Source organism: Monomorium pharaonis, chromosome 1 (genome assembly GCF_013373865.1).
Source record: "Monomorium pharaonis isolate MP-MQ-018 chromosome 1, ASM1337386v2, whole genome shotgun sequence".
Classification (NCBI taxonomy): Eukaryota; Metazoa; Arthropoda; class Insecta; order Hymenoptera; family Formicidae; genus Monomorium; species Monomorium pharaonis.
Genome location: NC_050467.1, coordinates 21,972,758 through 22,000,436, shown reverse-complemented (window position 1 = coordinate 22,000,436; position 27,679 = coordinate 21,972,758). Strand labels below are relative to the sequence as shown.

The 27,679-nt window shown below is 41.0% G+C and overlaps 2 protein-coding genes and 1 long non-coding RNA gene across 3 annotated transcripts in view; 2 read left to right on the top strand and 1 right to left on the bottom strand.

The window, feature by feature from the left end:
• Positions 1–13,191, bottom strand: part of LOC105828801 — a 34,836-nt gene extending 21,645 nt beyond the window's left edge. The window contains exons 1-3 of the mRNA XM_012667315.3: positions 13,173–13,191; positions 2,524–2,579; positions 3–2,371 (exon numbers count right to left, since the gene is read on the bottom strand). Coding sequence (XP_012522769.2) covers positions 3–180 — 178 coding nt within the window. The 5' untranslated portion in view covers positions 181–2,371; positions 2,524–2,579; positions 13,173–13,191. The remainder of the gene's footprint in view (positions 1–2; positions 2,372–2,523; positions 2,580–13,172) is intronic.
• Positions 1–27,679, top strand: part of LOC105828142 (tyrosine-protein kinase transmembrane receptor Ror) — a 238,599-nt gene that overhangs the window by 65,082 nt on the left and 145,838 nt on the right. The window lies entirely within an intron of this gene.
• Positions 3,558–27,679, top strand: part of LOC105828802 — a 50,331-nt gene continuing 26,209 nt past the window's right edge. The window contains exons 1-2 of the long non-coding RNA XR_003626159.2: positions 3,558–5,094; positions 18,456–18,518. This is a non-coding gene — a long non-coding RNA (uncharacterized LOC105828802). The remainder of the gene's footprint in view (positions 5,095–18,455; positions 18,519–27,679) is intronic.

Below are 27,679 nucleotides of genomic sequence, written 5' to 3'. Positions count from 1 at the left end.
ACCTTGCTCCACCTCGGCATTGATGTGAATGGTCCTCAGTCTGAGCTCCTCGTTCTCGTAAATCATCCCCCTCGAGGACTTCCGGTCGAGTTTTCTATTTGGCTTGACGCTGACGTCCCGCCGCCTGGTTCTCAGCATCCCAACACCGCCGACACCGCCCACCCCCGTCCCCGCCATCATCCTTTTCCACTTGTCTTCTTCTTTCGTCGCGAACGGTATAGCGTGGTGTATCACAAAGAGCGGATCGCGACGAGTGACCGATTGTACACGATCATCGGCTATGCGCGACCTCTCGAGAGAAGAGTGGCACGCGACTCCCCTTGTTCCCTCCCTTCTCTCTCTCTCTTCTCTCTCTCTCTCTCTCTCTCTCTCTCTCTCTCTCTCTCTCTCTTTCTCTCTCCGTTGAGAAACTTTCGCGAGATGTACTCCCGTTCCTCGCAACTATTTGATCCCCCGTTTGATCTTTGGCGTTACTCGGCGTCGAAGAAAGTTTCGAGCGCGCAAAGCTTTCGGCGCTTACCAGACTTGGCGAGAGCCCGACTAAGACTTGACCACTCGACGTTCTTTCTATCGCGTAGGCAAATCCGAAGATTCGTTTCGAAGTATTTATCTTAACGCTTCGTGTATTACATTACGAAATATCTCACTTCAAAGTATTCGCACTTTCTTCGGATTGCTTACTCCATAGTCTTATCGTATTGAACGTATAAACACTTTTTGCTGTTTAGCTTGAGGATTTTTTAATATTTTAATACTTGTTCAATAATTCGAAAGATTATTACATTGTTCGATATTTTTTATATTACTTCATTTATATTGTTATGTAAAAATCAGCACTGAGTTTTCTTCTGTTCTTCAAATCTTTGCTGAAAATCTTTGTTAAAAGTCACTTTCGTTTGCCATTTAGCAAGCATAACTTCATCTTGTAACACGTTCAATAATGAAAAATTAATTTTCGTATATATTTATATCGTTAGTGTTACAAACAACTCTGTGCACTGAAAGTGGGTTTAAAGGTGCGCGTTCGCGCCAATACGCCGGATCTCGAGAACGACGCGGCGCGAGGCCACTTCCTCCGTTTAAAGCCGAACGTATGCTCCTCGAATAATCGCACAGTCACTTTGTCGGCGAGGAGCCTGCGTCAATCCCGGGGAACGGTCCCGGGAAGCGAGGTGTAATTGATGCCGGGGAGACCGAACAGACACCTTACTTGCCGAGTCACTCTCTATTGTGAGGGACGGCCGTACACGCTGGTTTGTAGTACCGCGAAGTTTGTACACGCTGACTCGTGATATCACACAGTCTGTACGGACCTAATATCGCCACGTCGGCTGCATCCCCGCGGAATCTGAGTTAAAAGCTATTGAGTTGCCAGAGAGAAACAGAGAGAGAGAAAGAGAGAGAGAGAGAGAGGGAGAGAGAGCGACCGAGCGAGAAGAGTAATCCGTCTAAAATTTCGTATACGTTTCACGAAGGCTGCTGTAACGCGTTACCAGCTATCCCGCGGATTATGCACCTTCGAGCGAAACAGACGAGCTTGAAGACGGAGTTGCAAGCTATCGAGCGTTGACGAGCGAACGTAATCTGCCTATGATCTCCGTTGTGTTGATTCTCGTCCTTGTACTAACTTGGCGTAGATCCTCTAGCCAGCGGTACTAATTGGCTAATTCCTCCGGGGATTACGCGTCTCCCGTGTCTCACGGAGAGAGACCGCGTCACGGAGACAGCGAGGAACGGCCGGCTTGCTTCGTGGACCTGTCCTCGGTCCACGCGGTCGCGACGACGAGCGGTTTAGACGGAGTTACAGTATCCGGCAGTACTGGTCGCCGCGTCGCCCTCGCGGCCAGAAGAATTTGCATCGGGCACTCATTTCTCACGCAGTATTCCTCGCACGTAATTTGCGTCCCCATTACTCAGCGTTTATCAGCGCGCTCGGGCGACCACCTCTCCCGCGCTTAAGCGCCGCCCTTGCGTCTCCCTTTTATTTCTCCCTTCCTCTCTCTATTTACTTTTCTTTTAATTTGTTTTGCACGTCCACGCGACACACGCGAGGGAATTTATCTCGTCGACCGGGCGGACTTTCTGCGATCTTTCGACCGGCTGCGGCAGTCATCGGTCGACTTACCGCGCGCCGTTATGAATGTCGAGATTCTCGCCTCTAGGACATCAGGGATTATTCACGAGGGACTCAAAGTTGCAGCTTGAACTTCTCTCGCTTGTAGTATCTAGTCTCTTTCTTGTCCGGTGGGACGCGCTAGCGTAAAAACTGCCCTCGCGAGAACGATGAGTAGTTGTGATACGTAGTAACGCCAGTTGCTACGGAACGATTATTTGCGGTGAGATGCGTGATGTCTTCGTCCCTCGAAGATTCCTGAAAAATGCGTTAAAGTTAGAAAGGAAATGACGAGACACGTTACTGATGTGTATTGTCAAAAATATATAATATGTCGATGATTAATTAAATTCATGAATTTCATAATATTTTTTTTTTTTTGTGTAAATATATTCTGTGCATTTTCTAACCTAGTTGTTGAATGAAGTTCCCAATGAATCCTCTTGTCGTTTCTGTTGTCGTTGATCTGAAAAGAGATGTATGTATTAGAAATCACAATATAATTGATTTTTTAATATTATATATTAGAATTTTTACAAAAAAATATCTAGAATAATTATGAATATTTTATTATTTTTGAATAGCCCATAATTTGGTTTTAATCAGAAATAGATTATTTTATCAAAAAAAATAGAACTTAGATAAACTGTAAACATAGAGTATTAATTTGTAAATATTAATTTATAATATAAAAATGAAATATTTGTGCTTTTAAATAGTAATTAATAAAACACAGTAAACATTCATTTTGCCAAACGGTTCGATATCATTGTAAGAGCTATCGCGAATGAAAGTTTTATTTACTGAGCGAGATTTTGTTCGCGAAAGAAGTCACGAAGGATACTTGAGTGAAGAAAATCTTGCAGGATATCGTACGTGATTTAAAACCCTGACAGCTTCGCTTAAAGGATTGCTTTGTGTATTGTAGAATTGCGGAATCTCCGATACGCGTGTTCGAGTAAATGTGTGGAATGGTAAAACATTTCCCTCTTATGTGGAGTAGAAAGCAAGTATTCGCTTTGAAAGATACTTTTTTCACAATGTTTCTCTCTCAACGTTTTTTCTGTCTCTCTTTCATTTTTTGCTCGTTCTTCTTGCGACACTGAAAATCTAGAGAATGGATCATCAAAGAGGTAGTGTAGTAAAGCAAGTGCGTATCCTCAATTCTATTGTTGCTTGTTCCGAAAGCAGGCATAAAAAGTGACAAAGAGAAAGTAAGAGGGAAATAAAAACACAAAGAAGAAATAGAAATTTATTATATTATAGAAAAAATTATTTGAATATTGGAAGAGTATTGTTAAAATTAAAATTGAAACAAAACTATTTTTGAAAAAGAAGAATTAATTGAGGTTGATGAAATGAATTTTAAAAAATGTGCTGGTTGAAACATAAAATGGATATTTTATGTTTTTAAATTTCAAATTTATGTTCTAAATTTGTAATTAAGACTTTAATATTTTTCTGAATGTATAATCCTCTAGGAAAAAACTAAAAAGAAAATAAAAACTATGTTACAGATCAAAATACTATCAATATACTAAAATATAAATTATAAGATATGAAGATAAGAAGACAAGAAAAAACAGAAAAACTTATCTCACATTTAGCTAGTTTTTTGACGATCTCTATTACTATATATAACGATCTTCTCGTGTTTGCATTAGAAGCTTGTAATTATCTCTGGGCTACCTCACGCGATAATTAGAAAAAGAGCGAAAACTTTACGCTTCGTCATACGTCTGCGGAGTTTCTTAATGAAGTTGATCCTTTAATTAACGTCGAGGAAAATGATAAAAAGGTAAATGACAAAGGAGAAACTTTTCTCTCGTTACCGTATCGTACGGGGAAAAGCAAAAATGTAAAAATATACGAAAATTGCGAAACGTAATTGGAATAGTAGAAAACAGAGGGTTTTCATTATAGAAATACAAAGTTATATGATGCGTGTTTAGAACAGATATTCAATTTGAATGCATTCCAAGTAGCAGGTGAGGCATGATTCATGACTCACGTCTAGCACGAAAATTACTTGCGAATCGAATTACATATCGAAGAGTAGCTGAAGGAAATTTATTTCTGTTTTTATGTCCTACTGCTTGAAAATGATCAAAGAAATTATCATCATCATGTTGAAGAACAGTTTTGTATTATTTTTACGACATATGTTATATTATTGAATATTTCGACGAGTCAAAGTAGAACAGATAGTACTTGTAGATTTATGTCTATCTATTATCCATTTCTGTTGATAAATTATTATTGCATTCATTATTTGACAGAATCGAATTGATCTATTGAAAATTTGGCCGCCATTATTTGAGAGTTAATTGTGCTTTTCATCATTCGCTACAAATAGATCAATTCCGCGTAATTAAATTTATATTTTATTTATCACTAATTTCACTCGTACGGATGATTAATGAATTTCTCTCGGAAGCGCAACGCCAGATGATACAGCTATTTATAAACAAACGCATCGCGTCCAAAGCGCCGGCGTGGCTTTTGCAAAATAAAATACTTATGAAACGCGCTCTGTCGGCGTGGAGTTGTTCGCGCGCTCGCAATCTAACGAGGTAGGACGTGAGGTCTTTGATGTGAAACGCGCGCGCCGACGCGGGATGTAAGCGAGACCAGAAGTTACATCGTGCAACAATTACGCTCTTTTAAGCGTGACGACGCGACAAAATGGCGGGGGCGATGTATCTCCTTTGTAACGTGAACTTCAGCAGTACGAAAGTTTTCGCGCTGCCGGGCAAAAACTTAGGGCTCGTTAAGAGGCGCGCATTTGCATGACATTTATCACAACTCCTGCGAGGACCTTTAAGATACGTGCCAGCGGGACCGGGATAAGGCCGGAAGGATTAATGAGGACGTCTTTCTCCCAACCTCTCTGTTGCCACGCTCGCACTTCGCACGGTGTTAAGACGAAATATATATTCGCCCGGCTCTTAACTCTTTGGTACTTTGGCGTCATCTCTTCGGTAATGTTGTTCTCTTAGTGCTTTCGCGGAGAAATATTCATCGTCAGTTTTACGTGATTATACGCGTATTTATCATGCACTTGTTTCTCGATGTGTTGGACAAATGGAATTGAATGTTGAAGTTTATTGAAGAAAAGCCGCGGCAATTTATGTTTTATAAAATATTTCTCATGCACATATAGAGCGCCATACATACGTATATAAAAAATATATTAGTACGAATAGCAAGTGTAATAATTGTTAATGTGATAAATATGTTATTATTTTATTGTTTGAAACAATTTCTCTCATTCTCTGTACTCGCGATTGGAATAAACTTGATCTCACTCGTGAAGTGCTTTTTTCAGAAGCTCGCTCTTATGTGCCTGAAGTGCTATATCACCTATTGGCCACCTGGTAATCGTGTAATTTTAACGATTTCCGGTCTTAAATATGCGTTTAGCATGTCTCACGTATTACGCGCGTATCAATATACCGATATAATTCTCGACGTAAGTCAAACATGAATCTCAAGACATAATACAACCATGATTTTCAATATGTATCTGGAAAAATTATAATTATTATGTAAAAGATATAATTTAGTTACTGCACTATAATTAGAATTTATGTCTTGATTATGTAATATTATAATGTTACACATCTGGATTATAACGTGGCAAGTGCCGTAAGATATTTACTCTTCTCACATCAAATAAAGAAATTACTTTACTCTTTATTTCTTTCAAATACTACATGCAGAAAGTTATTTTTTAATTAAGGGAATTAAAGCACGAATAAACACTTATATTTGAAAAGCTTTTTTGCACTCGACACGTTCAGAATTGTAACTTTTAGTATCCAACTCACGCAATGATGATGTTGTGTGCAAAACCGGTCTATCCTTCTCTCATAAGTGTATCTGCGTGGCGTGAAACGTAAGCGGTGCAGCGGCCGTGACGCCTCGTGCGAAAATCGAATTTGCAGCGCGAAGTACGAGATCGGGACGTTATCGGCCAGCCAGCCGGCGTGTGCACAATTTTAACGATTTCCGGGCGAGTTACTTTCGGCGTAATGCGGCGTTTCGCTCGAAGGTCGGCACGAGCCAAACCTCCCGCGATTCGAAACCTCGATCCGAATGATCGAGCCGCGTAGGATTGGAATCGATGACGGAGCGTGTTATTATTAAGCGAGGCGATGACGGGTTGCCGATCGCGAAATGATTTGCGCCGTTTATCATTCATATTAAAGGGAATCTCCTCACTTACGAATACATCGCCGCGTTATTTAAAACGAAGTTAAAGTAAATCTTTCGCTTTTTATTCATCCTTTGTAATAGGCGTACTATTTTTGGGAAGAAAATCAAGATATTAAAATTTGTCAATATGTCGTTTATAAATTTTTTTAATATTAAAAGTTGGAAATAGTAACAAAATAGTCGTTATAATATTAATGAAGAGTTTATATAAAACACTAGTGTAATATTTAACTTTTGTTAGAAATTCCAATTATTATCTTTGTGAATATCAATTATTTAATTTAACATTACATTTTCAGAAAATTATTACTTAAGGTTTTACTTGTCATATAAATAACAATTTAAACCGGAGATGTAGCTTATAAATACATCACGGGGGTATTACACAAAAATAGTGTTATTATACTTTTTACGCCGATAAAGATATGCGAATTTATCGATCTTTATGTTAACGTCAAGCTTAACAGAGATTTAGTCTGTATTTTTGTTAAAGTTACATGCAGCCAGCCCAAAGAGATAGCGATTAACACTCGGGCACACTCTGTAGAACACGCCGATGGCGTTCATGATGTACATACAGCCGAGGCGGCGACGAGCCCATGGATTACATGCGCGACACGTGTCGCCGACGCATTTACCGGCGTGACGTTAACACGTGCGCACCGTCGCGGCTTCTCGTTGCGGCGCGTCTCGCAATGCGTAAGTGCCGCCGCGGAAATGCGTGCACGCTGTGGTTTCGAATGCACGTTGCGAATGATTTACACGCGGTCGCGGCACTCGCGTGCACCGGCTGCGAGTTACTCGCGCAGATGCGACACGGCGATTTAATTCCCCCGCGAGCGCGATCGTTAGCCGAATCGGTTTCCCGGCGTTCGCTTCCACTAGTTTTAATTATCGTTCGTCAAGTTCCGTCGCAATTTGTTTTTTCTTTTTCACTGCAAAATTTCGCTCGAGGCGAACATCCGAAAGCCCCGATATATCCGTCATCGATGGATGGAAAACATGTCGAACGTAACGAAGAGGATGGTCTCGACGTGGATGCCGCGCGCCATTCTCGGGCGCTTTTCATTCAGAAACGAGAGTCGTGTCCAATTAAGTGAGATGCTTCGTGTGCGCTTCATTTATTCATAATGCGACATGTTTCATCGATATTTCGCTTCTGGCAAAAATTGACGAGCGTATCAACCTTCAGACGGAGGGTCCATGTTTGTTGTCAATAATAGCATTTGAATCTAGTACATACAAGAGAAATACAATAACAAATTTATTAACATTTAGTGAATGATATGAATATATGAATGAAATAGATAGAACATATATCAAATATCAGAATAATTAGCAATTATTTTAAAACAGATTTATTAATTTCTTTAAATTATGTGAAAAAATCGATATAAAAATTATCTTGTGAAAATTGTGATTCATTTATGCCTCTTGCATTATTTAGGGCTTAAATTTTTCTAAGAAAACGTTTTTACAGGCTCGTCCTTGTAATGGACCTTTTAATGATTTCGCAACAAGTTATTCATAGATAAATTATGCAGATGTCTCACTTCTAACCGTAGGATATTAAAGAAGTGAACGTTAAATGCGCGCAATAAAAGAAGTCACATGGGACATCGGTCAGGTCACCCTTCTCTGGCAGGAATGTCTAATAATAGTAATAAAATGAAGGGGAAGATGTACTTAGATGCCTCACGAGGAATGCTAACGAGATGGTCTCCATTTGCAATTCCGGTATACTTTAGGAAACGTCGGGAATACAATACAAGCCAACTCTCGCCGCGCAGAAGTCACTTCGTCGAAGCAATCCGGATTCGCGACGAGGCCACGGACGCGGCTAATTGAATTCAATCGAAAATGCTTGCCTAATTGCAGCGTCAAGCTTTCGTAAGCCTCGTCCTTCGGAAGTTCGCTGTTCTCTCCCCCTTTCTCTCGTGGCCCTGTCTTCTCTTTCCTACGTTTCGGCCCTCCCTCGTTTCGCCTTCCATCTTGGAAGTGGGACTGAACTTCCAAGTTTATGGAACTGAATCTTAAGCGGCCGACCCTCCAATTTAAACTTGGGTCGCGATGCTATCGTTTTGCCCTTGAAAGCGGGTTACCTCCGCTGGCGCGAGGACACACAGGCCGTGGATCCCCCCTCGAATCGTATACGTCTTCGCGGTGGCTCATGAATCATTTCGACGTGGCGACCGCGATGTGTTTCTCCCCGAAGTACGCCGAAGCCCTTTTACGAATTTACGGTAGGAAATCACGGATTTGACGTCATTCGAGATTTGCCGCGACATATTTGTCAGTTTCAGATTTTCTGAAAAATCTCGAGTCGACTTTTTTCAACGTCATTATTTGTCATTCGTCACTTCCAACGTTGAGCTTTTTTGTATTCCATATACAATATCTGTCAAACTTGTTTTTCTTGTCCATTTATATATTTCTTTTTCATTTCCAAAGGTACCCTCGTAATCCATCTTCTTTGGAAATGCGTGGCATTCATATCAGTTTTAATCATTTGTCTTGTAACTGCGACAGTAGGAAACGTCGATGCGGCAGCAAATGTGTGACGCACAGCACGATCTCTTATCAGAGTAATCCACTCGAACTCACATTTGTCGTTCGTCGGCAAATTATTCTTTTTAATCCCGCCGAACGAATTGTACCGAGCTTAATTCATTTTTAATGACTTCTCGCGGTCGCGACGTAGGCGAAAGTAAGCGCAAAAATAAGCCGCTCGTGAAAACAGACAGCAGCCTTCGCCGCTCTACCCGCCGCGACTTGCCCCCACTGATTTTTCGAGGATATGTCCGACCTGTCAACGGCCTGATGGAGCGGGGAAAGACTCCAAGAAAAACGAACGATCGCCGAGTTAGAAATGAATCATCGGCCGGCTCGTAACGCTACCGTCGACGATTAATTCATCGTCGGCCGCTCGTTATTACGATCGACGGCCGACAGATTGGTTGGCGTGAAGGAAAAAAGCTTTTACACGGTATTTTTGTGTTCGGGACGAACGATCGCTCCGGACCGGCATGGGGAATCGCGACGATGAAAACTTGATCGTCGGGAAGAGAAAGAGGGAGAGAGGGGGAGAGAGAGAGAGAGAGAGAGAGAGAGAGAGAGAAAGAGAGAAAGAGAAAAAGACAGAGAGGCGCGGGCCCTCACGTGGTGCTTTCACGACAATTCAGAATTTCATAGGCACGCTACTCTTTGCGACAGAAATAACTCGGGGGGGCATCCCATATGAACGTGTCTGACAGCGCAGCATGTAAACACCTCGTAGTCAGCCAATCGGCTCGTTGGGAACAGAGAAAGAGAGAGAGAGAGAGAGAGAGTATTTATACTTAAAAAGTTTCATCTCCGCAAGAAAAAAGTTAGACTTGACATTAAGTATCTTAGCAATTGTGTGAGTCACGAGATATAAAATTCCGAAGAAGTGAAAGATGAATTTCAGTGACAATGGGTTTAATTTAAGCCATTTATTCTCAGCCGTTTGTAATTCAGGAACCGCGAAGTTATCTTGAACCGTCGATATAAAAAAGTCTGCTTTAAATTGATTTAAAAGTCTGTTACGAAAGCTAAAACTGTAGGAAACTGTATTGCCATATTATATAATATTATATCGCGCAGAGGTGTGCGAAGTTGCGAGGCAGATACTTTTTTCACACCGATTTAAAACTTTTGGGATTTAGTGTATCTCTCGAAAGAGCTCTATTCACGATCGCTCGACGGAGTTTTCGAGGAAGCTCGGGGGTTTTTATGCTGCGCACGCTGCACGCGCTGCTCTTACGTGTCGCAAAATAAATTTCCTTGTCGTATTCCCGCATTTACTGTCGCGTTTACTGTTTGCGGTCGCGCACAGCAGCTTCAGAAGTGCGGTTTACGAAGTGCGGATTTACGAATGTGTGTCCTACGAATCTTCCGTGACGCTTGTACGACGATCATAAGGAGATTTTATCGTTACGACATTGTGTCTCTGTCGTACACGCGACACGAAACGTTGCTTCGTAGCGTGTCGTTTATGTCCGAACAATCTCGGGCGTGACTACTTGAATGTCTACATCGGTTGTCTGTCTGACTCATAATGGCAACGGCCCCTTGTTCGCAGAAAAAAACATTCTTTTTTCAGATCTTTAAATCGGTCAAAAACTTCTTTACGGATATATCTATATATTATAAAGTGATTCAGAATTATTTTTGTTTTCGCAAATGTGTTTTCTTTCTGTATTTTTTATGTACAGTACAATTTTAAATTTAAGTACAAGTTTAATTTTCACTAAAGTGAAAAACTATACAAGCGATTTCTATATATATATGTAAAGAGGAGAACAAGTAATTTTTTTATTGTCAATTTACTATCTTTGAAGATGTAAGTGGCATAATCGAGGAACATTAAAAAGTCCGTTTACCGCGAGGATTCGCTGATATCGCGTGTTTCAGAATATTGTCTGCTTTTTTTACCGTGAGACGCGAGTTCTTCGCTCTCTGCAATCAAAGACTGCCTGGAAGAAAAACTGAAAGGATTAAGTGGAGTACGAAACGAACTTCGGTCACGAGGGGAAAAAAAGATTTTAATTGTACTCAGCGCACAGTTGCTGTGGCGTACAGCGCGATAAAAGGGTCGGCAATAAAAGGCAGCGAGGCGGCTAACGGAGAAGAGGTATTTTTACGGGAGATGCTGTTACTGTCCCGATTCTCGCCAGCGAAATGTCTCAATGTCCACCTCCACGCAGGGCAAGTTGATAAATGCACGTGCAATTTGACGGGGCCGGCTCTCGGGCCTTTTTCCTTTACGGTATCTTTATTCCTGTGTTCACACGTTTCGCAATATCATTGAGTTGTCTCCCACGCATTTAAATTTTATACACATCGGTCCTCTTTTTCTTCGAAAAAAAAAAAACCCCCGAGGGACCGAACGAGAGCAAATATTCTGAGCCGATTTTGTGAAAGTAGAAAATAATTTACACACATGTGGCAGAATATTCGATTTTCGGCGAATTAAAACCGCAGTAAATTTACGAGATTATGACATTTTTCCTCGTCATGCATTATTTCGCTACGTTATTTAAAGGATTATCGCGGAGGGGAAAATTACTCCCTAGTGACAAATTCTCGAATAAATTGTGTTCACGATAGGCAGACGTTAATCCCGAACGGAACAAAAGAAAAACCGCGCCCGCAGTCCCAACCAAAGCCTCCATTGCGCCGACAATGTAAACACCTGGATATATATAGCGGCGAGAGAAAACGGCGAAAAGTTTTAGCGAATGCTTCTGACAATCCTCAAACGGCTGACGGGATGTATGTGTGTCAGAAAAAGTGTGTTTAAAAAAAAATACACAAACAAACCGATCGATTTGCTATTGTTATTTAAAATTTTGTAATTTGATCGAAATTCGCGATATTCACATTCCCTTTTTTTTCAGTTTAAACTTTCTTATATTTTACAAGCATTATAGCAATCTCTGTATTAAGGTTCTCTTTTGGACTGATAGTTAAAAAAAAAAAGTTTGTAACATTTTTAATATAGAAATATCGTTGTTGCGGTTGCAACTTTCTACCGCCGAAAAACCGCGAAATTACCAGCAACAATATCTACTCTTCTTTCCATCGTGTATAGAACTGGCGCAGACATTTCCAATTTTTCAGAATTCAGTCTGTAACGTGATTTCGTCTCTTGTCCATGTTATTTCCCCCTCTCCCTCTCTCCTCTCTCTCGCTCACTCCTGCCGCAGAAATTCTTTATGTCCACGGGTATCTTCGGACACGTTTCCGGAACTGAACGAGAGATCGGGGATCGGTTATTTTTCTTTCTCTTTACGCCGGGATAACCCCGAGTTCTCTTGGTTGTGTCCGCTTTATTGCCTCGCCTCGCCTCGCCCGTCTTCTTCTTGCGCCGCAGCAGCGCGGACGAGTAAAACGCGCCCTCCGATTCTAATAGAACATCGTAAAACTGCGACGACGACGTCGTGAAAACTGCAGCAGACGATGCAGCGGGAAACATTCTTCAGCGGGCATTCTTGCTGTATCCCGGAGACCTGTCGTTTTTCCAATTTCTTCGAACTCCACATTTCTCGACTCCCATACTTTTTCTATGTTAATTTTTCGCGAGGAATGTGCCGGACACGTGAGAAACATTTCCACGGAGGAAAAATAGATGAATGAACGTTGTTGCGAGTAACGCACGTTTCTTTATTGAGATATTTCGAGATAGAAATAGCCATGGTGGTTTATCTAATTTTGTTAACCAGATTATTTTTAATTTAGTTTAACGAGCGATTGTTTATTTATCATAAATATGTGTCAATTACATCGCGATAATGCTTTTTACGATATTTGAAGAATGTATTCCGTAGTTGCTGATTGTTGTATTAATCATATTAGGATTAGTTTTATCGATGTCGATTAAATTAAATTATAGTTTGTCAAATATTTCTCCCTTCTTTTTTTAATTTTTAATTTTAGAAAGAAATGTTTATGCCAAAGATAAAACAATGCCGATGAAATCAGACGTTAGCAGTCTAATATATCACCACACTATTAGGCTTAACTAAACAAATATCACAAAAGGTACACCAATAACCGTGACGTTATTTCTTCCCTGGTAACCGTCAGATAAGTAAAGACACATTTGGACACTTTTTTGACCAGGGGACTGCGACATCGACCCATCTGGCTGTCATCATCCTTGGCTTCTTCCTTTTTCGGATGTAAAAGCTTCTTTCCTATCTTCTCTCGATCCATCCTTCACTCTCCCTAAGTTTCGTTATGTCACGTCAAATCAAGTTTGACCCTCGCTTTTCTTTACACCCCATACGGGAAGACAGGAAGTTTCTTTAGCACGTACCTTTTTCTTCTTCTTTCTCTTCCACCTTCGCGATTTCTTTTTATTCGCGTTTCCCGTCGTTCTTGTCCTCGTCGTCGTCGGCGTCGGCGTCGTCGTAGTCGTTGTCGTCGTCGTCGTCGTCGTCGTCGTCGTGGTCGTTGTCGTCGTTGCCGTTGCTGTTGTCTTCGTCGCTGTTATCCTCCTCCTCCTCTCCTCCACCGTCCTCCTTGTCCTCTTCTTTTTCCTCTTCCTCTTCCTCCTCTCGTTCCTCTGTTTCTTTCCGCGGGCACGGCCGTGCGGAATTCGAACCGGGGTTCGATTTGGCGGCACCCGGTTGGAGCTGGTCGGCATTACTGCGTTCGAGTAGACTGCTCGCACCCGAAGTCTACCTCCTTCTCTACGTCTCTCCATCTTTCTCTCTTTCGCCGGGTCTCCGCCTCTCTTCCTTTCCCTCCTTTTCTCTCTTTCTCTGTTGTCCGCAATTTCCTCCGTGGCTCATTCCCTCGCCCTCTTTCTCGCACCTTTCGCGTGGTTTTCCCTTCCCCTCTCTGTCTCTCATTCCCTCTTTCGTAAACGCTCCGTGACCCGTCTCAACTCTGTCTCTTTCTCTCCTTCATGTTTTCCGACGACGCTGCTCTCCCACCCCGTAGCCTTCTCTCTTTCTCTCTCTCTTTGTAAGCTCGTTCTATCCTTCTTCTTCGTACGTACTTCCATCTCGTTCTCTCTTACAAACCGCAGGCGCTATCCTACCGATCTAAAATTACCCTAGAAACGATGAAACGCCGTTTTCCTTCTCTCTTTTTCTTTCTCTCTCCCTCTAAGTCTTCTCCTACTACTTTTCCTCCGGCTTTCAACGCACATGCCGTCTTCCGCTATGGAGCTACACGTAGCTTGCTTCTGAGGTGAGCGACTCATCTCTGAGCACAATCGGTCACTTAGATCAGATTTATAGATATCTAAACATCAGGATACTATTGAAATGTGACTGTTGATCAGTTTGGTGACACACTCAACGAACGGTAATCGGAGAACGATTTAGTAACGATGAACGAGGAAATGATTTCAAAGAAGTGAAGAAGTGAAATTGAGATCATGCGGTGTTTTACTATTTATTTTTAAAGTTTTCTTTGCACCAGTGAAGTTTACTGTGCAGTGAAGTAAAGGAAATTTAGATTATCAAGACACAAATAACGAGATTTATTATTAAATGTAGGAAATAGAGTAAGCATACACAGAAGCAAACATAAAAGCTGAGAAATTATTTACTTTGATATTAAAAGATGTAAACTGTAAATCTTGATCGAGGAAAAGTGAAAGAATCTGATCTTAAACTTAATCTCACTATTTAATCATTATTTCTATTAAATTGACGTTAATTTAAATTTGATTTAATTAATTCAAAATTGATTTATAAATTACAATGTATGATATTGCCACATCATATATTTACTAAAATATAAAAATTTTAAGGTACTTGTAACAATCAATTTCCTTATTTAAATATTATCTATGCGGAAGAAGATTAAAATACATTGGTCAAGATCAGCCGTCAACGCTTTTTGCACTTCGAAAGCGTGCGTGCGATTCGCGACGGTAGCCGCCCTTTTTTTAATGGCCTCTGCAATTTTATGCCTTAAAGTGTCGTAAATGTCGCGGCTGACTTATGGCTATAAAAGATGCGGAAAGGCACGCACGCTATGCAAATTCCCGCTGCGCGTTTCATGCACCATAAACTTATGAATGACCGGGGACAGTCGCCCAATTCGCAAACGTTTATCTTCGACTGTGTCGCGCATTTATTAACAATCTAATCTATCTTTAGTACTGTTTCGAATAATGAAAATATCTGTACGTTACATTTTTTAAGTCGCAACTGTGACTGTTCTAATATATGTTTACTGCGTTGCAGTATGTCACTTTGTATTGTGTGCGTATTTATTAAGTACAAATTATAAAATCGTGAATAAAAAGCGCAACAAATTATAGAAGTAAAAAAAACAAACAAAAATTACGCCTTAAAAAAATATTAATTCCTTATCGCGTTGTAGCTGTTATTAGACCTGCATTTATGTCATACAGTTATTTTCACTTTACCAAACGGTCCGAGAAAAATCCATCAAATCCTCAATCCACGAAGGCATGCGTGCGTGCAGCGGCAGGATTTTGCTTTATTTGCGTTATTTCCATGGTTCGCGCCGCGTCGCATGGGGAAGCTCGATCGCAGAGGCGATTCCCATCTCCCGTTTCCGCGCTTCGGACTTCTATATTTGACCCGGCCCGATACCGTGTTCCGCGTTTTGGCCAAATAAACCACCAGGGCTTCCCAAAAAGAGGTTCAAGATCGTTCGACCGTTTGGCTAGAGTTCGCGCGGCGGTCTCGATTTAGGCGTGTGACATATTTACCGCGCGGTCTCTGGCTACACGTATCTGAACGCACCTGTCGCACCTCCTCTCCCCGTTCTCCTGCTCCGATCTCCCACTACGGTGTAATCCAAGTATCGCGTATCTCCGGCCGAGGAGGTGTACACTCCGGCTGCGATTCGCGCGCATATCCGCGTGTTACTGCGCGGCCTACATCCGAGGCTAAATCCACGGAGACTCCACGGAGGCCGACTCGGTGACGAATGGATCATCCGCGTGGATTTCCGCGCGATCGCACGAGAAAATTAGCGCTCTATCGCGTTGCGACTTGCTTCACTTATACCAGTGATGGCCCAGTTAAAATTTGTGACAATGAAATGCATTGTATAAATATAATAATTATTACTCATAACCGTGATATTTATTATACTAGGAGATGAAAATGAGAATGTTGGTTTTCATCAATTTTTTTCTCGGGAAATTTTTTAGTAAGAAATACAATTTTTTTCAATTGAAGATACATATGTCTTTAATGTGAGGAATATACTATATGTAGATATAATTAATTTTTTTGTATAAAAATTCATTACGACATATTTACACGGTAAAAATGTTTTATTCTGTGTTGTTTCTCATGATATTATTAAAGCTGCAAATAATAAATTACACGTAGTCGATTTCATAAAAAGGATAGAGGATTATAAAAGGGACACAATTATAATTTAGAGCAAAGTTAAATATATTTAAAAAATTACGACCGTACAAATTTTCCAAATTGCAACCAATATCTCCCCGAGAAATAAACATCTAATTTTGTCTTACTTTCAAGCGCATTGATCTTCCTGCCATTTGAGCGCGCGCCAAACGGGATGACTCGTGGCAGAAATTCCAGGCGTTTCCGCTCGATCGGCAAAGATTTTCTTAGTGAAAAATAAAGAAGAAAATCAAAGCCGAATACCTTACCAGGCCGCGGTTTTCATCGCGACGTGTAACAAAGTTGCGCGAAGTTTGATCGAGTACGCCGGTCTTCCGCAACGCGTTGTTGCCCGCTGAAATTTCCATTATTACACGTTCAAGTACCCGTCAACGATGCACATCGTCGCGATAAGCGCGCGCCCGCGCGTGGATGATAATTACTTCACAAGCGGGGAAATCAGAGAAGTTTACTCCGCTCGGGCGTGGAGTGCGCCGATGTTGGGTACTACCACCGGAAGTACTCGCGGGTTGTAACTTATACGTATTTCCATAGGGCTGCCGCGAACTTTGGCGGCATCCCGAAGTTCGCACTAGCCTCACGCAGAATCAAGAAAGCAACCTTAGCGCAACTTAATCAACTCGCCGTATACGCAATTGGCTGTAAGTTACTGTAACCTGTTTCCGATGAAAATGAGGAAAACAGTGAAATTGCTCATGACAGAGGAGTAGAATTTTTTTTATATTTTTATTAATAATTTTCTTTGATTCGCCATAGAACTACGAGTGTGAATAAATTAAGAATTGCAGCGCATAAATAATCTACAAAATTACATTTTTGAAACTTTTATCGTGTAACACTATTAATAAATAAATTGATTATATTAAAAAGTTGACAATTTAAAATAAAAACGAAACGAAATTTATTTGTTTAGTCTTTACTCGATATCGTGTGCACGTAAACGAGCGATTCCCATTGACATTGTCAGAGAATGGTCAAGGGTCCCATCGTTCAGTCTACGTTAACCCGACATACGTCTGTACTTTATAGGGAAGTTAATTTTGTCGTGCGTCGAGACACACGGTTTTGATGAGTCTTTCCGAGCGCATTTAATTTCCTTGGGGCTCTCTCGCGCGCTCTCTCTCTCTCTCTCTCTCTCTCCTCCTCTGACCGAATAGAGAAACATTGCTTTACGAGCCGACGATTTATCGCGTGCGTGTACGGGACGACGTGTGAGACCTATCGAGCATGCCTGCGGCAAAGGAGGAATGAAAGTCCGCGATAGCCCAGCTGGTTACTACTCGTTGGACATTGGATGTCGTTAAAGTCGTTCCCGTCAATGTGGTCTCCGCGCGTAAAAGCGGCTTTTCCCTCCCCTTCGCCTTTACGACTATCGTCCCGATCAGTCGCGCGACCGTGAACGAGCAAATTGGCTACGCAGGCCGGTGGATTATTTTCGCGTTTAATTTTATTCTCGTGAAGTTTCGCTTGAAGGTTACTTATGCGCTCGATGTGACGGTGGTATCGCCGTTGATTTGAAGCACGAGTCGAAGTCCGTTCGCTTCCAATTAATGTCAAAATTGGAATTTATTTTACAAAATTTTACGCGTTTAATTTTCGGATACTTCGAGTAAATCTCACCCGTAAAATTAAATCTATTTTGTATAATTTTTGCTTTATTCTTTGTTGTATGTTATTCGTTTGCTGATTTTATTTTTACGTTGCGTCTCTATTCACGTATTATATCTCGGAGAAACAATATTTTTCCCAAACAATGAGTCATGCCCTCTGGTGCATGCTTATACGAGCATATTTTTACGCCGTTAATTAAATTTCCACGCGCGTGCGCGCACGAAACAAAGGGTCTTCATTGAGCGTTCTTGCCGACGATTTCTCCTGTTCGCGCGATCGTGGAGGTCCGCCAACAATAACGCATAATTTTTGCGGCGGGCGGAGAAAACGATTAGCGAGAAGGGAGGGACGGAGAGGAGACGACTGGGATGCGAAAAATTTCATATTCGACGTCAGCGCGGAAAATGCATATGCATACGTGCGGCACGTATTTCTGCCTGCACCGCGTATATTTGTGCCGCGTGCCATGCGCGCCCCTAAATAGGAGGCCATCCCGACAATCCAGCCTGTCCTCGTCCTGGTCGTACATTGTGCCCTCCCCGTCCCACCCCCGTCGCTTCGACTCCCCTCTACCCCGCGGAGCCGAGCTTTTAATTAACCCGTTTGTTTGTCCGCAGGTTGGTATTCTTGAATTGTGTTGCTCTACGTGCGCCGGAAGTATGCCGGGACCACCGCGATGTGTAAGTATACAGTGTACGTATTTTTGTCTGTGTCGGTGTTTGGGGTCGGCGAAATTGCATTTTCCTTCATCGCGCTCGATTCTTCCGCCGCCGTTTTGTCAGTCCCCGCCATTTGCGCTACGCTCGAAGTGTCGCTGTCACTTTTTTTTACAGCGCAATTACCAATTTTTCTTACTCACGAATTGCGCGAGAAGTTTAACGTTGGTTTAACGTTCTTCACGAGTGGAAAAAATATTTAATTAATTCATTAAAATAATATTTATTATTTAATAAAAATAAAATATAAATTCTTTGAGTTTCTCGTACATTTATCAACATGTATTTTGCGCTACTCGTACAATTATATTATTATAACTTTAGGAAAATTGTACATGAAGATTTGGAAAATAACTAGACGAAGATAATGCAATTTACAAAAATGTGTACAGTACGAGTATTTCTAGTATTGTTGATTACTCTAGCTAGATCTCGTCAGGTCCAATCATGGTTTCGTGGTTTATCCGCTTTCAAGTTTTACGATATCTGTCTTTCTCGCGCGTGCACGCACATACGGCTTTACCGCGCTTCGAAGCGTACCTTTCTTAACTCCGTAAATGCCCCGGGGATTTCAAGAGGATCAAAGAAGCTGTAAATCGACGACCAAGTAGCTCGAATCCTATCGAGTACCTTCGCGAGCCCTGACAGTAGTGATGTCCTATCGACATATCTACCGACACTGTTTCTCGATCGACATTTCGCGAATAGCGCGCTGCCTCTCTCTCGCGAAATTTAAAATGACGTTTCTCTGAATTCATGACGTAATTCCAATCCATAGGCATGAATTCTCTATGGTCTAAACTTAATTATATTCTTGTCAAATTCCGTATGAAGTATTGAATACGTTATATATTTCGCATTATAAATTTTTTTTTATTTTTCTCTACTCAGACTTAAATGTGTCTCTTAAAATGGTAAATTATAATAAGCTTATATAATTGCACTTTTACATAGATACAATTAATAAATTTGTAATAGTGTGTATCGTACTGCAGAATAATGGGCATAACTTTTCTCGCTCGGATGCGACGCAAAGTAATTATAAATTTCATATATCACGTACAAACTCAACAATTTTAAACTCGAAATTATTCCCGAAACGAGCGGGTAATATATGACACGACAAACGGAAAAGAGAGAGACAGAGCGAGAGAGAGAGAGAGAGAGAAAGGGAGAGGGAGAGGAAAGGAAGGTGGGAGGACAGAAAGCGCAACCGGGTTACAACCAGGCCACGCATAGAAACGAACTATGCGTGCGGATCTAATTTACGCAGACGCAAGTACGCGAGCAACGCTTTCAAAGTAAATTGCATTTCCCTTTGTCGGGCCCGTATCGTCTGCTCCTCGCCGCGGTGCGTCACTATGCACAATACGCGAAAATCAGCATACCATACATACGCACGCACATATACACACGCGCGCGCGCACACAGGGCTACAAAAAAAAAAAAAAAAAAATAAAGGAAAGAGAGAAAAACGGGAGGGAGAGGGGGCAAGCGACGGGGCTCGTTAAGAGCCCATGAAAACTGTATGGAAAATAAATTGCATGGTCAGCTAGAGAGAGAGAGAGAAAAAGAGAGAGAGAGAGAGAGAGAGAGAGAGAGAGAGAGAGAGAGAGAGAGAGAGAGAGAGAGAAGGAGAACATAGTTGCAAGAGAATTATTCGCGCTATGGCTTTGGCGCAATATGCGTCCGTTCGTGCACACGTAGAAACGCCAGTATTCGTCCATATGTCGGGCAGATTCATCGAGTTAATTAAACTTTGAGGTAATACGCGCTATACCCGGTAAGTTTTTTTTTTTGTTTTAGTTGTTACTCTCTCCATAACCTCCGGCAATAGGATATAACGTCACGTACAGCAGATATTAAATCGCAATTTAATTGCCAGCTAATTCTTATTCGCCGGAAACAATATACTGTTTGCTGTAGGCACGATAAAATAAATCGTTTTTAATGTTTTTAATGGAAAAGTGGTCGCGATTATTTACTTTGCGATTATTCGGCTATTTATATGAATAATTCATTTATATGCACGCGTGAGATTTTATTTTACATTAAGAAGAAACGCATTGTAATTTGTCTAAAGTTCTTTGTTGCGTTTATTATTTAAATTTTTTACTTTTAACTTTCAGAAATGTTCGAGTAATTTCTGACTGACGCAAAGTATTCATAACGCAACATATTTACGATTATTAAAAAGATATTCGAAAAAGTTTGTGGGCTCAAAAGAATTTTTTATTCGCAAGAGAGGGGGAATAATTTAAACATTCTAACGACACATGTTCCATTAACTTGTCGTAACAATATCGACCTCGTTGCAGACGCAAATAACGATAGTCGTAAATTCGGATCGGATTGCATTGAATCGGAGTTTCCCTTTTTCCATTGGAATGATTGATCGAAATTCATATCTCGACTTCTGACTTCGTAGATTCGCTCGCCGCCTGCCGGATGCATTCGCATTTATTTATGAAGGCACATACATTTTTACGTAAGTGCTGGTTTTTTTTTAAATCTTCCTCAATCGATGTGCATCGATGCAGCAGGATCGTGAACTCTCGCTGGTTGATCGTATTTCAGAGCTCGTTAAACCGCGTTAACGGTTGCACTGGATGCACGCCAGCAGCTAGGATGCGTTTACGCCATATAAGATTTTAAACGACCCTATATGTTTTACTTTGGCCATTTATCGTCTGTAAAATAGGCTAGTTTGGCGCCAGACAGTGCGAAACATCAAGTTTCATTGCGGAAGCTTGCTTCGCGTTTCAATTTCATATCATATTAGACATTGAACGTGAAGTAAATTGAGAGCCTAATAGTACATACACAGTTTGAACACATGTTTTTATGGTAAAATATCTCTGCTTTATTACAACATTCCTTTACGGTTATATAAAAGGAAAAAGTTTAGATTATCTTACAACATAATAATTGCATTACGTTAAAATATTTAGTCTTAACAAACATTTGTTAAACTTATTTAATTACTTGAAATACGAAATAAATTCGAATAGTGAAACCTCTAAAGTGACGACGTTGTTCTTCTATGAATTTTTAAATTAACGTTACGAAAATAATACATTGTTAACCTTAAACAAAATTGTATTTGCTGCAATTTTGTAAGCACTAGTTCGATCGTTAGTTACATAACGGTATGTTGTAAAACAACGCGTTTACCTGCACTACTGTGGAAAGTAATTTGATTGATCCCCCGTTGAGGAAATTGTGAAACTTACACAACAGCCGTTGACATGATTGTGTCACGCAGGGAGTATCTTCATTAATAAAACTTATTTTCGTTGAGGTCGCATCGATCCATCCATCATTCATTAAATTACACGCCGTCGTAGTTTGTCTCGCGCAAAATCACAATATCGTATAATTAAAGTGAAATTATGTGATCGGAAGAATGAGAAAAGTTTTTCGATATTTACTTACGCATGGGAATGCTATTATTTCCGTTAATTTATTAAGCGAAGAAGATGGATTGTTGGATGAATTATGTTATCTCCCGCTCTCTCTCTCTCTGTTCATAAAGTTTCGCTTATATTATTTATGTGCAGTTTTGTTTGTTTGATACGTGATCAATCAAAATTCATTAATTAATTTTGTTATTTGTTATTAGAGTTACTTAAACTACAGGAGAAGGGAGGGGAAATCCGATATCATTATTTCTTTCCGCAGATTGTTTTCGCAAATTAATCAATAGTATTATAGTTTCGTAACATGCGCGTATAAATCTTTATGCGTTGTGAATGTTTCATAATATCTCTATAAATTTCGTGATTTTATATTATTTTCGACGCGTGCTCGCTAATCTGATGGGAGCTTTGCGCTACATTCGGATTTGTACAGGCTGAACGGTCGCGCCTAACTCCGAGAATGGCGAAACGGGCGATTACGTCGCGTGACTCGATGCGCCAGGTCAGATTACACGTGGCAAGGAGAGCTCAGCAGCTCCGGCTCTCGCTATACCTCCGCTGATCCTAAATCCTGTTGGCCCTTGTCAACCGAGTTCAAGAACTCCGAAAGCGACGTGGGCGGCCGAGGCCGCCGTATCTCCACCCACCTTTCTATCCCTCTTTCACTGGCCGCGAGATATATATTTCGAGGATATAGGCGATGCGGTACGGAGGCAGCTGAGTTTGCCCGTAAATCGACCATGCAAAATTATTGTCCTCACACCTCCCCTTTTCGGGGCCTCTCTTCTCCTTCTTCCCCAATTCGGATACGCCGATGAAGAATCGCATTTGCCGCATCGATGCACGACTCGTTTACACCTGGGGATCCGTAACCCTCGTTAAATATTTTCGGGTATCGATCGTCATTATATACATATTTCCATTGGTTTCGCTGCGTTCACGTTTCTTCAATTTTATTTGTGACTTATTACGACAAAATGAGGTGAATAGGAATGTGTTTAATTGCTTACTGCACACGATTAATAAAGATTTATAGGATGTGGATTGGGATTAGAAACATTCATCACCCGAATAATAAAAAAATATTTGATTAAATATTTTTCAAATTAAATTTTTGCTATTTTAGAGCACACAAATCCATGATATAAATATTGTAAATGAACATTCTTGACATGTATAGATTTTGAAATAAATGTTTAAATTTTTAATAATGTACTTTTTTTGTCGTGAATGACTTGTCAGGTGTGATAAAAACCGTTTTATATGTAACGGCGTATTATTTAATATCTTTTTAAAAGAGATGGCTAATGCATAAGAGTGTGCCAAATTATCTTTTTATTGTCCTCGGTTTCTGGGCGAGCGCGCGGCTTTATATAGCAGTTAGTGCTATTAAGGAAATGCGCTTAGAGCGTTTCGAACATCTGCGTCTTCGTCATTAATCCTCTCTCCTACGTCGGCTCGTCTCATTGCCTCCCGAAACAGATAGACCGGAGTCCCCGCGTTGCCTCCCTTTTATCTTGTCTTTCGCTCTGCAGTTACGGCAATTTTGCTTCGTCGCGTTTCATAAACATTCACCCCCTTCGCTTGCCCGCGGCTCGTTTGTGCTACAAATTGCTCTAAGAAGATTTCGTTGCTTTTGATAGACGCTCAGATCGTGTGATTTATGCTCCTTGCTACCTCTCCCTTTGGAATTCGTAAGGTTGGTCTGCGACACATGCGGGCACCTTAATCCTAAACTTTGCAAAAGGCAGGAAGCAAATTTAAAATTACATTCTTATAATACAAACATAAAGGAAATATATGTCAAATTATTCAAGTACGATATAAAGTATTCAAAACTTTTATTTCTTTTAATGCTAGTCTCCTATAATTTATTAATAAAAGAAGATAATTAGCAGAGCTATAGTTAGAAATAATATTTTAATATATAAAATTTATATTTATATCTTTGCTGTACTTATATTTGGCATGTTACAATTTTGTTGTAACATTTACAATGTATTTATCTTGTATTTATCATTTTTATTTAACTTGATATTTATCTTTCACAGATTATATATGGTATACATTTATTTCCATAAGTTTAAACTGTGCTCTATTAAATCGCATTTAGTCTTAATATTTAGCCTCTCATGACGGCGTAATTCGATCGTCGTTACGACTAAAAATAGGCACACAAATGACCCAACAGCCGCCGTGCCGAATTCTTTCGTGGTAACGACATTTGCCCAGCAGCCTACCCTCTTTTCTTTAATCACCAGGCTCGACTGGGCGCAATTGCTCCTCTATCGTCGCGTGTAATCGTCACAAGGGTACATTGGCTAACTGGTTTCTCGGTCTCGGAGCGCAACCGGGGGGAGATCGCGAGAATTAACTCGGCGGATTCAGTGGTGCGATCTCTGCTGCGCAACGAGCGGAGTGGCAGATGGCTCGGAAAATCTGGGATTACAGAACTAGCGAAACTATCGAATTACCAGAGCCGGCGTGCCACGGGGCCGGGAACGAAGAAACGAATCTACTTGGGGGAGGGGAGGGAGGGTGCCGTCCACCATCCTTCCCACCGTAACGCCGAGCAATCGCGGCAATCTCGAATTTTGCTCGTACTGCGAGTGGAAAACGTGATAGAGATAACGTCTGTTATCGCCGGCGGGATCGTTGTTGTTACGAATGAGGGTTGTGTACTCTCCGTGAAAATCTGAGTTGGTGGTGAACCCGGCCAGTAGCTTTCATGATCGCTCCCAGAAAAGCTCGCCGGTGAACACGTATCAACCTAAATTGTTGTGAGTTTGTACATAGCTCGCGGCTTCCGTCGAACTTCGTTGCATTACAGAAAAATGGAAGTCTATATATGTTTCGAGGGGAAGGCAAATGTAGGATGAAAAGTAATAAAAATCACATTTATATTTTTTTTAATTTCATGTATTATTGATTTCACATATTAAGGCTCGGCTTTTTCATGGCGCAATAAATTAATTACTACAGCTTTTTTAGTTTCCTCTCAAAAATATAGAATGTAGTAATCCTGAAACCTGTAAAAAAAAATATGCAACGAACTGGGACAAACAGCTGTCCGATATGTCACGTAGAAGTAGTGTAGAACTAATTCTTGAAATAACTGGTACATTTTTCAACTGTCAAAAACTGTCGTAGATTTTTGTGAAATGTACATATCTATATAGCTACTTTGATAGCGTCTAATATAGAATTATTTTCTTATCTTATACATCTAGATTTTTAAATACTCCAAGATTGTTCTTTCCGTAATTAAAAAAATGAAGCCGTAGCAATTAATTTATTGCATGTCACTTCTCGCGTCCGATAAACAATATCGCACCGCGAGAGAGCCTTAATGGCCCGTTTATCGATCCGCTCTCGGTTCATCGCATTACTGAAAGCACGATACGTTTCTCTTTCTCTCTTTCTCGTCTCTCTCTTAGAATTAATACTGCATTCGCAGTGGATATGCGATAAACGTATGAGCGAGAGGCACGCGCGATCGCCATTAATCACATCGAACTCTACGGAGTATCCTGCGTTTTAGCCGATTTCGGCTAAGCCATCAACGAAATCCCGCAGGCATCACGAATCGGCAATCAAGCGACAAATTATCTCGAATCCCGCGCGTCCGTATCGTACTTCATTTCCGATATCCCATCGAGGCTATCGCATGCGCGACAGGAATGACGATAGATAGATTAAGTTGATTTGTCGTTCAACTTGAACGGTATCGCATCTCCATAACGTGAAGAACGTTACTTCAATTAAAGGGAATATTCTCAGCAATTCGCTGAGTAATTATTTCAGGAAGCGCCCGGCTATTGAGAGTCGTGGACGAATTATGTTGGCCGGCGTAACGAGCCAATCATTTATCGTCGTATTTATCCTGTCAAAGGTACGAGCCGCATGCACTCAGAGGTAGAACTTTCGACGTTAACCTGTTGCTTCGACGGCGGATTTATCACTCGATGCGATGAATATTTCGTTGTGACCGCGCGCGGCTCGTCTCACGACTTAATAATTATAATAATATGAGCGCTTGCTCTTATTCTTTTTATTTGAGAACAGTACACTGTATGACAATATATATCGATATCGTGTTAACATATCTCAGATTTAATGTTGGCAATTACCAAGAAATTTAAGTAACTAAAATTACTCTCCTTCGCAAATCTGAGTGGCTCAGCCGATCAAATATAAAGTATATCCGACGGATGAACGATTTCATGAACGCAATGCTCGCGCAACCGCTTTTTCGTTTTCTTATCGGTCCCGAAGCCGCCGTAATCTCGTGAGCTTGCCTCTGAGGAGGCGCTTAAGCCAAGAGAAGCACACAACCATCTAGGCAATCTCGACGGTATCCTCCCCGGTCTAGTCGCGGCATGGAGGACAACATCACGGCTACGAAGGGGGAAGGAGCTGGCGGGATATAGCTTTATTAAAGTTAAACAATTCCAAGGCGGTGAAGCGTAATCCTGACGTGCGGCGTATTGGCACGAAGTGCTTGCACGTGGTATCGTCTACCACCCTTGAGGATAGACGCCGCGCTTCTCTCGTTGCACCTCCACTTGCACTCAACTCACATCCGTGCTCTCCTGCGGTCCCTCTCTTCGCTGCGCTCTTCTTGCCTCGTTGGCCCTGCAAAAGGAATCTTGGCACGAAGTATCTCCAGCGCGAGAAGAAAGAAAGAGAGAAAGACGATGTTATTGATACCGCGATGCAATAAAGCTCTCTAGAAACGGAAATTTAATCCTATTGATCAAGTTTTCCTAATATCTAAAATTCCTTTTTATTATTGTCTTACAATGTGGATCGTGACATAAATGTGTACATCTCATGGTAATTCATTTAGAATTTTAGCATTAGATTTTTTTGTTATTTTATACATATTTGCTTGTTACAGCTGTTCTGTCTCATCAAAAGTTTTTTAACTAATCAATTTTGTAGTATAAATAATTTTTCGTTACAATCTTGCGTTTAGTCTTATTATAATCTAATTCTTTCTCGGATACATTCCATTTATTGCGACGGATTTACATGAGAGCCAGGACTGCGGTTATAAATTTACAATAATTAGTCATAGAGCGTGAACCGCGGGTATGAATAACTGCGTCCATAAATTTTCGCGAACGTATCTTACACACGAGCGTGTACCTTTTCGTTATCCATATGTGCGGTGATCTCTCAAACTGAAAAGATTTGTTGCACAACGTCGACATACGTATATCTAATACGAACTACAGATTGTTGACAGCTGAACAAAAATTTCCTTAGGATTTTTAACTCGCATTTAATCACACAAGTGTTTTACAACGATAAAATACACATGCAAGAAATAAGCGTCGTTAAAACCTCTCTGAGCAAAAAAAAAAATCGATATAAAATTTTTCGAGAAAAACCCGTTGTTAAATATTTTCAGCCGATGATGGATCACCACGTATAACTGCCGCGGAAAGGGTTGCTACCGAGCAATTCTTCACTGCCCAAAGTAATATCTGTTTTTATGGATTCGTGTAGTTCCTCTCGCGTGCTCGCCCCGCTCGTTCCCGGGCGAAGCCAACGAAAGAAATCTCGCGGCGACCATTCCAAGGCTTATCTACTAAGTTACGTTAACGTCATGCCACTCTGTCTCCTTCGTTGTCGGGCCTTTTTGCCCGTGGGGTTGAAACCTCCCCCGTGTCGTCCAAGAGCGCAATCCCGATCGTTATC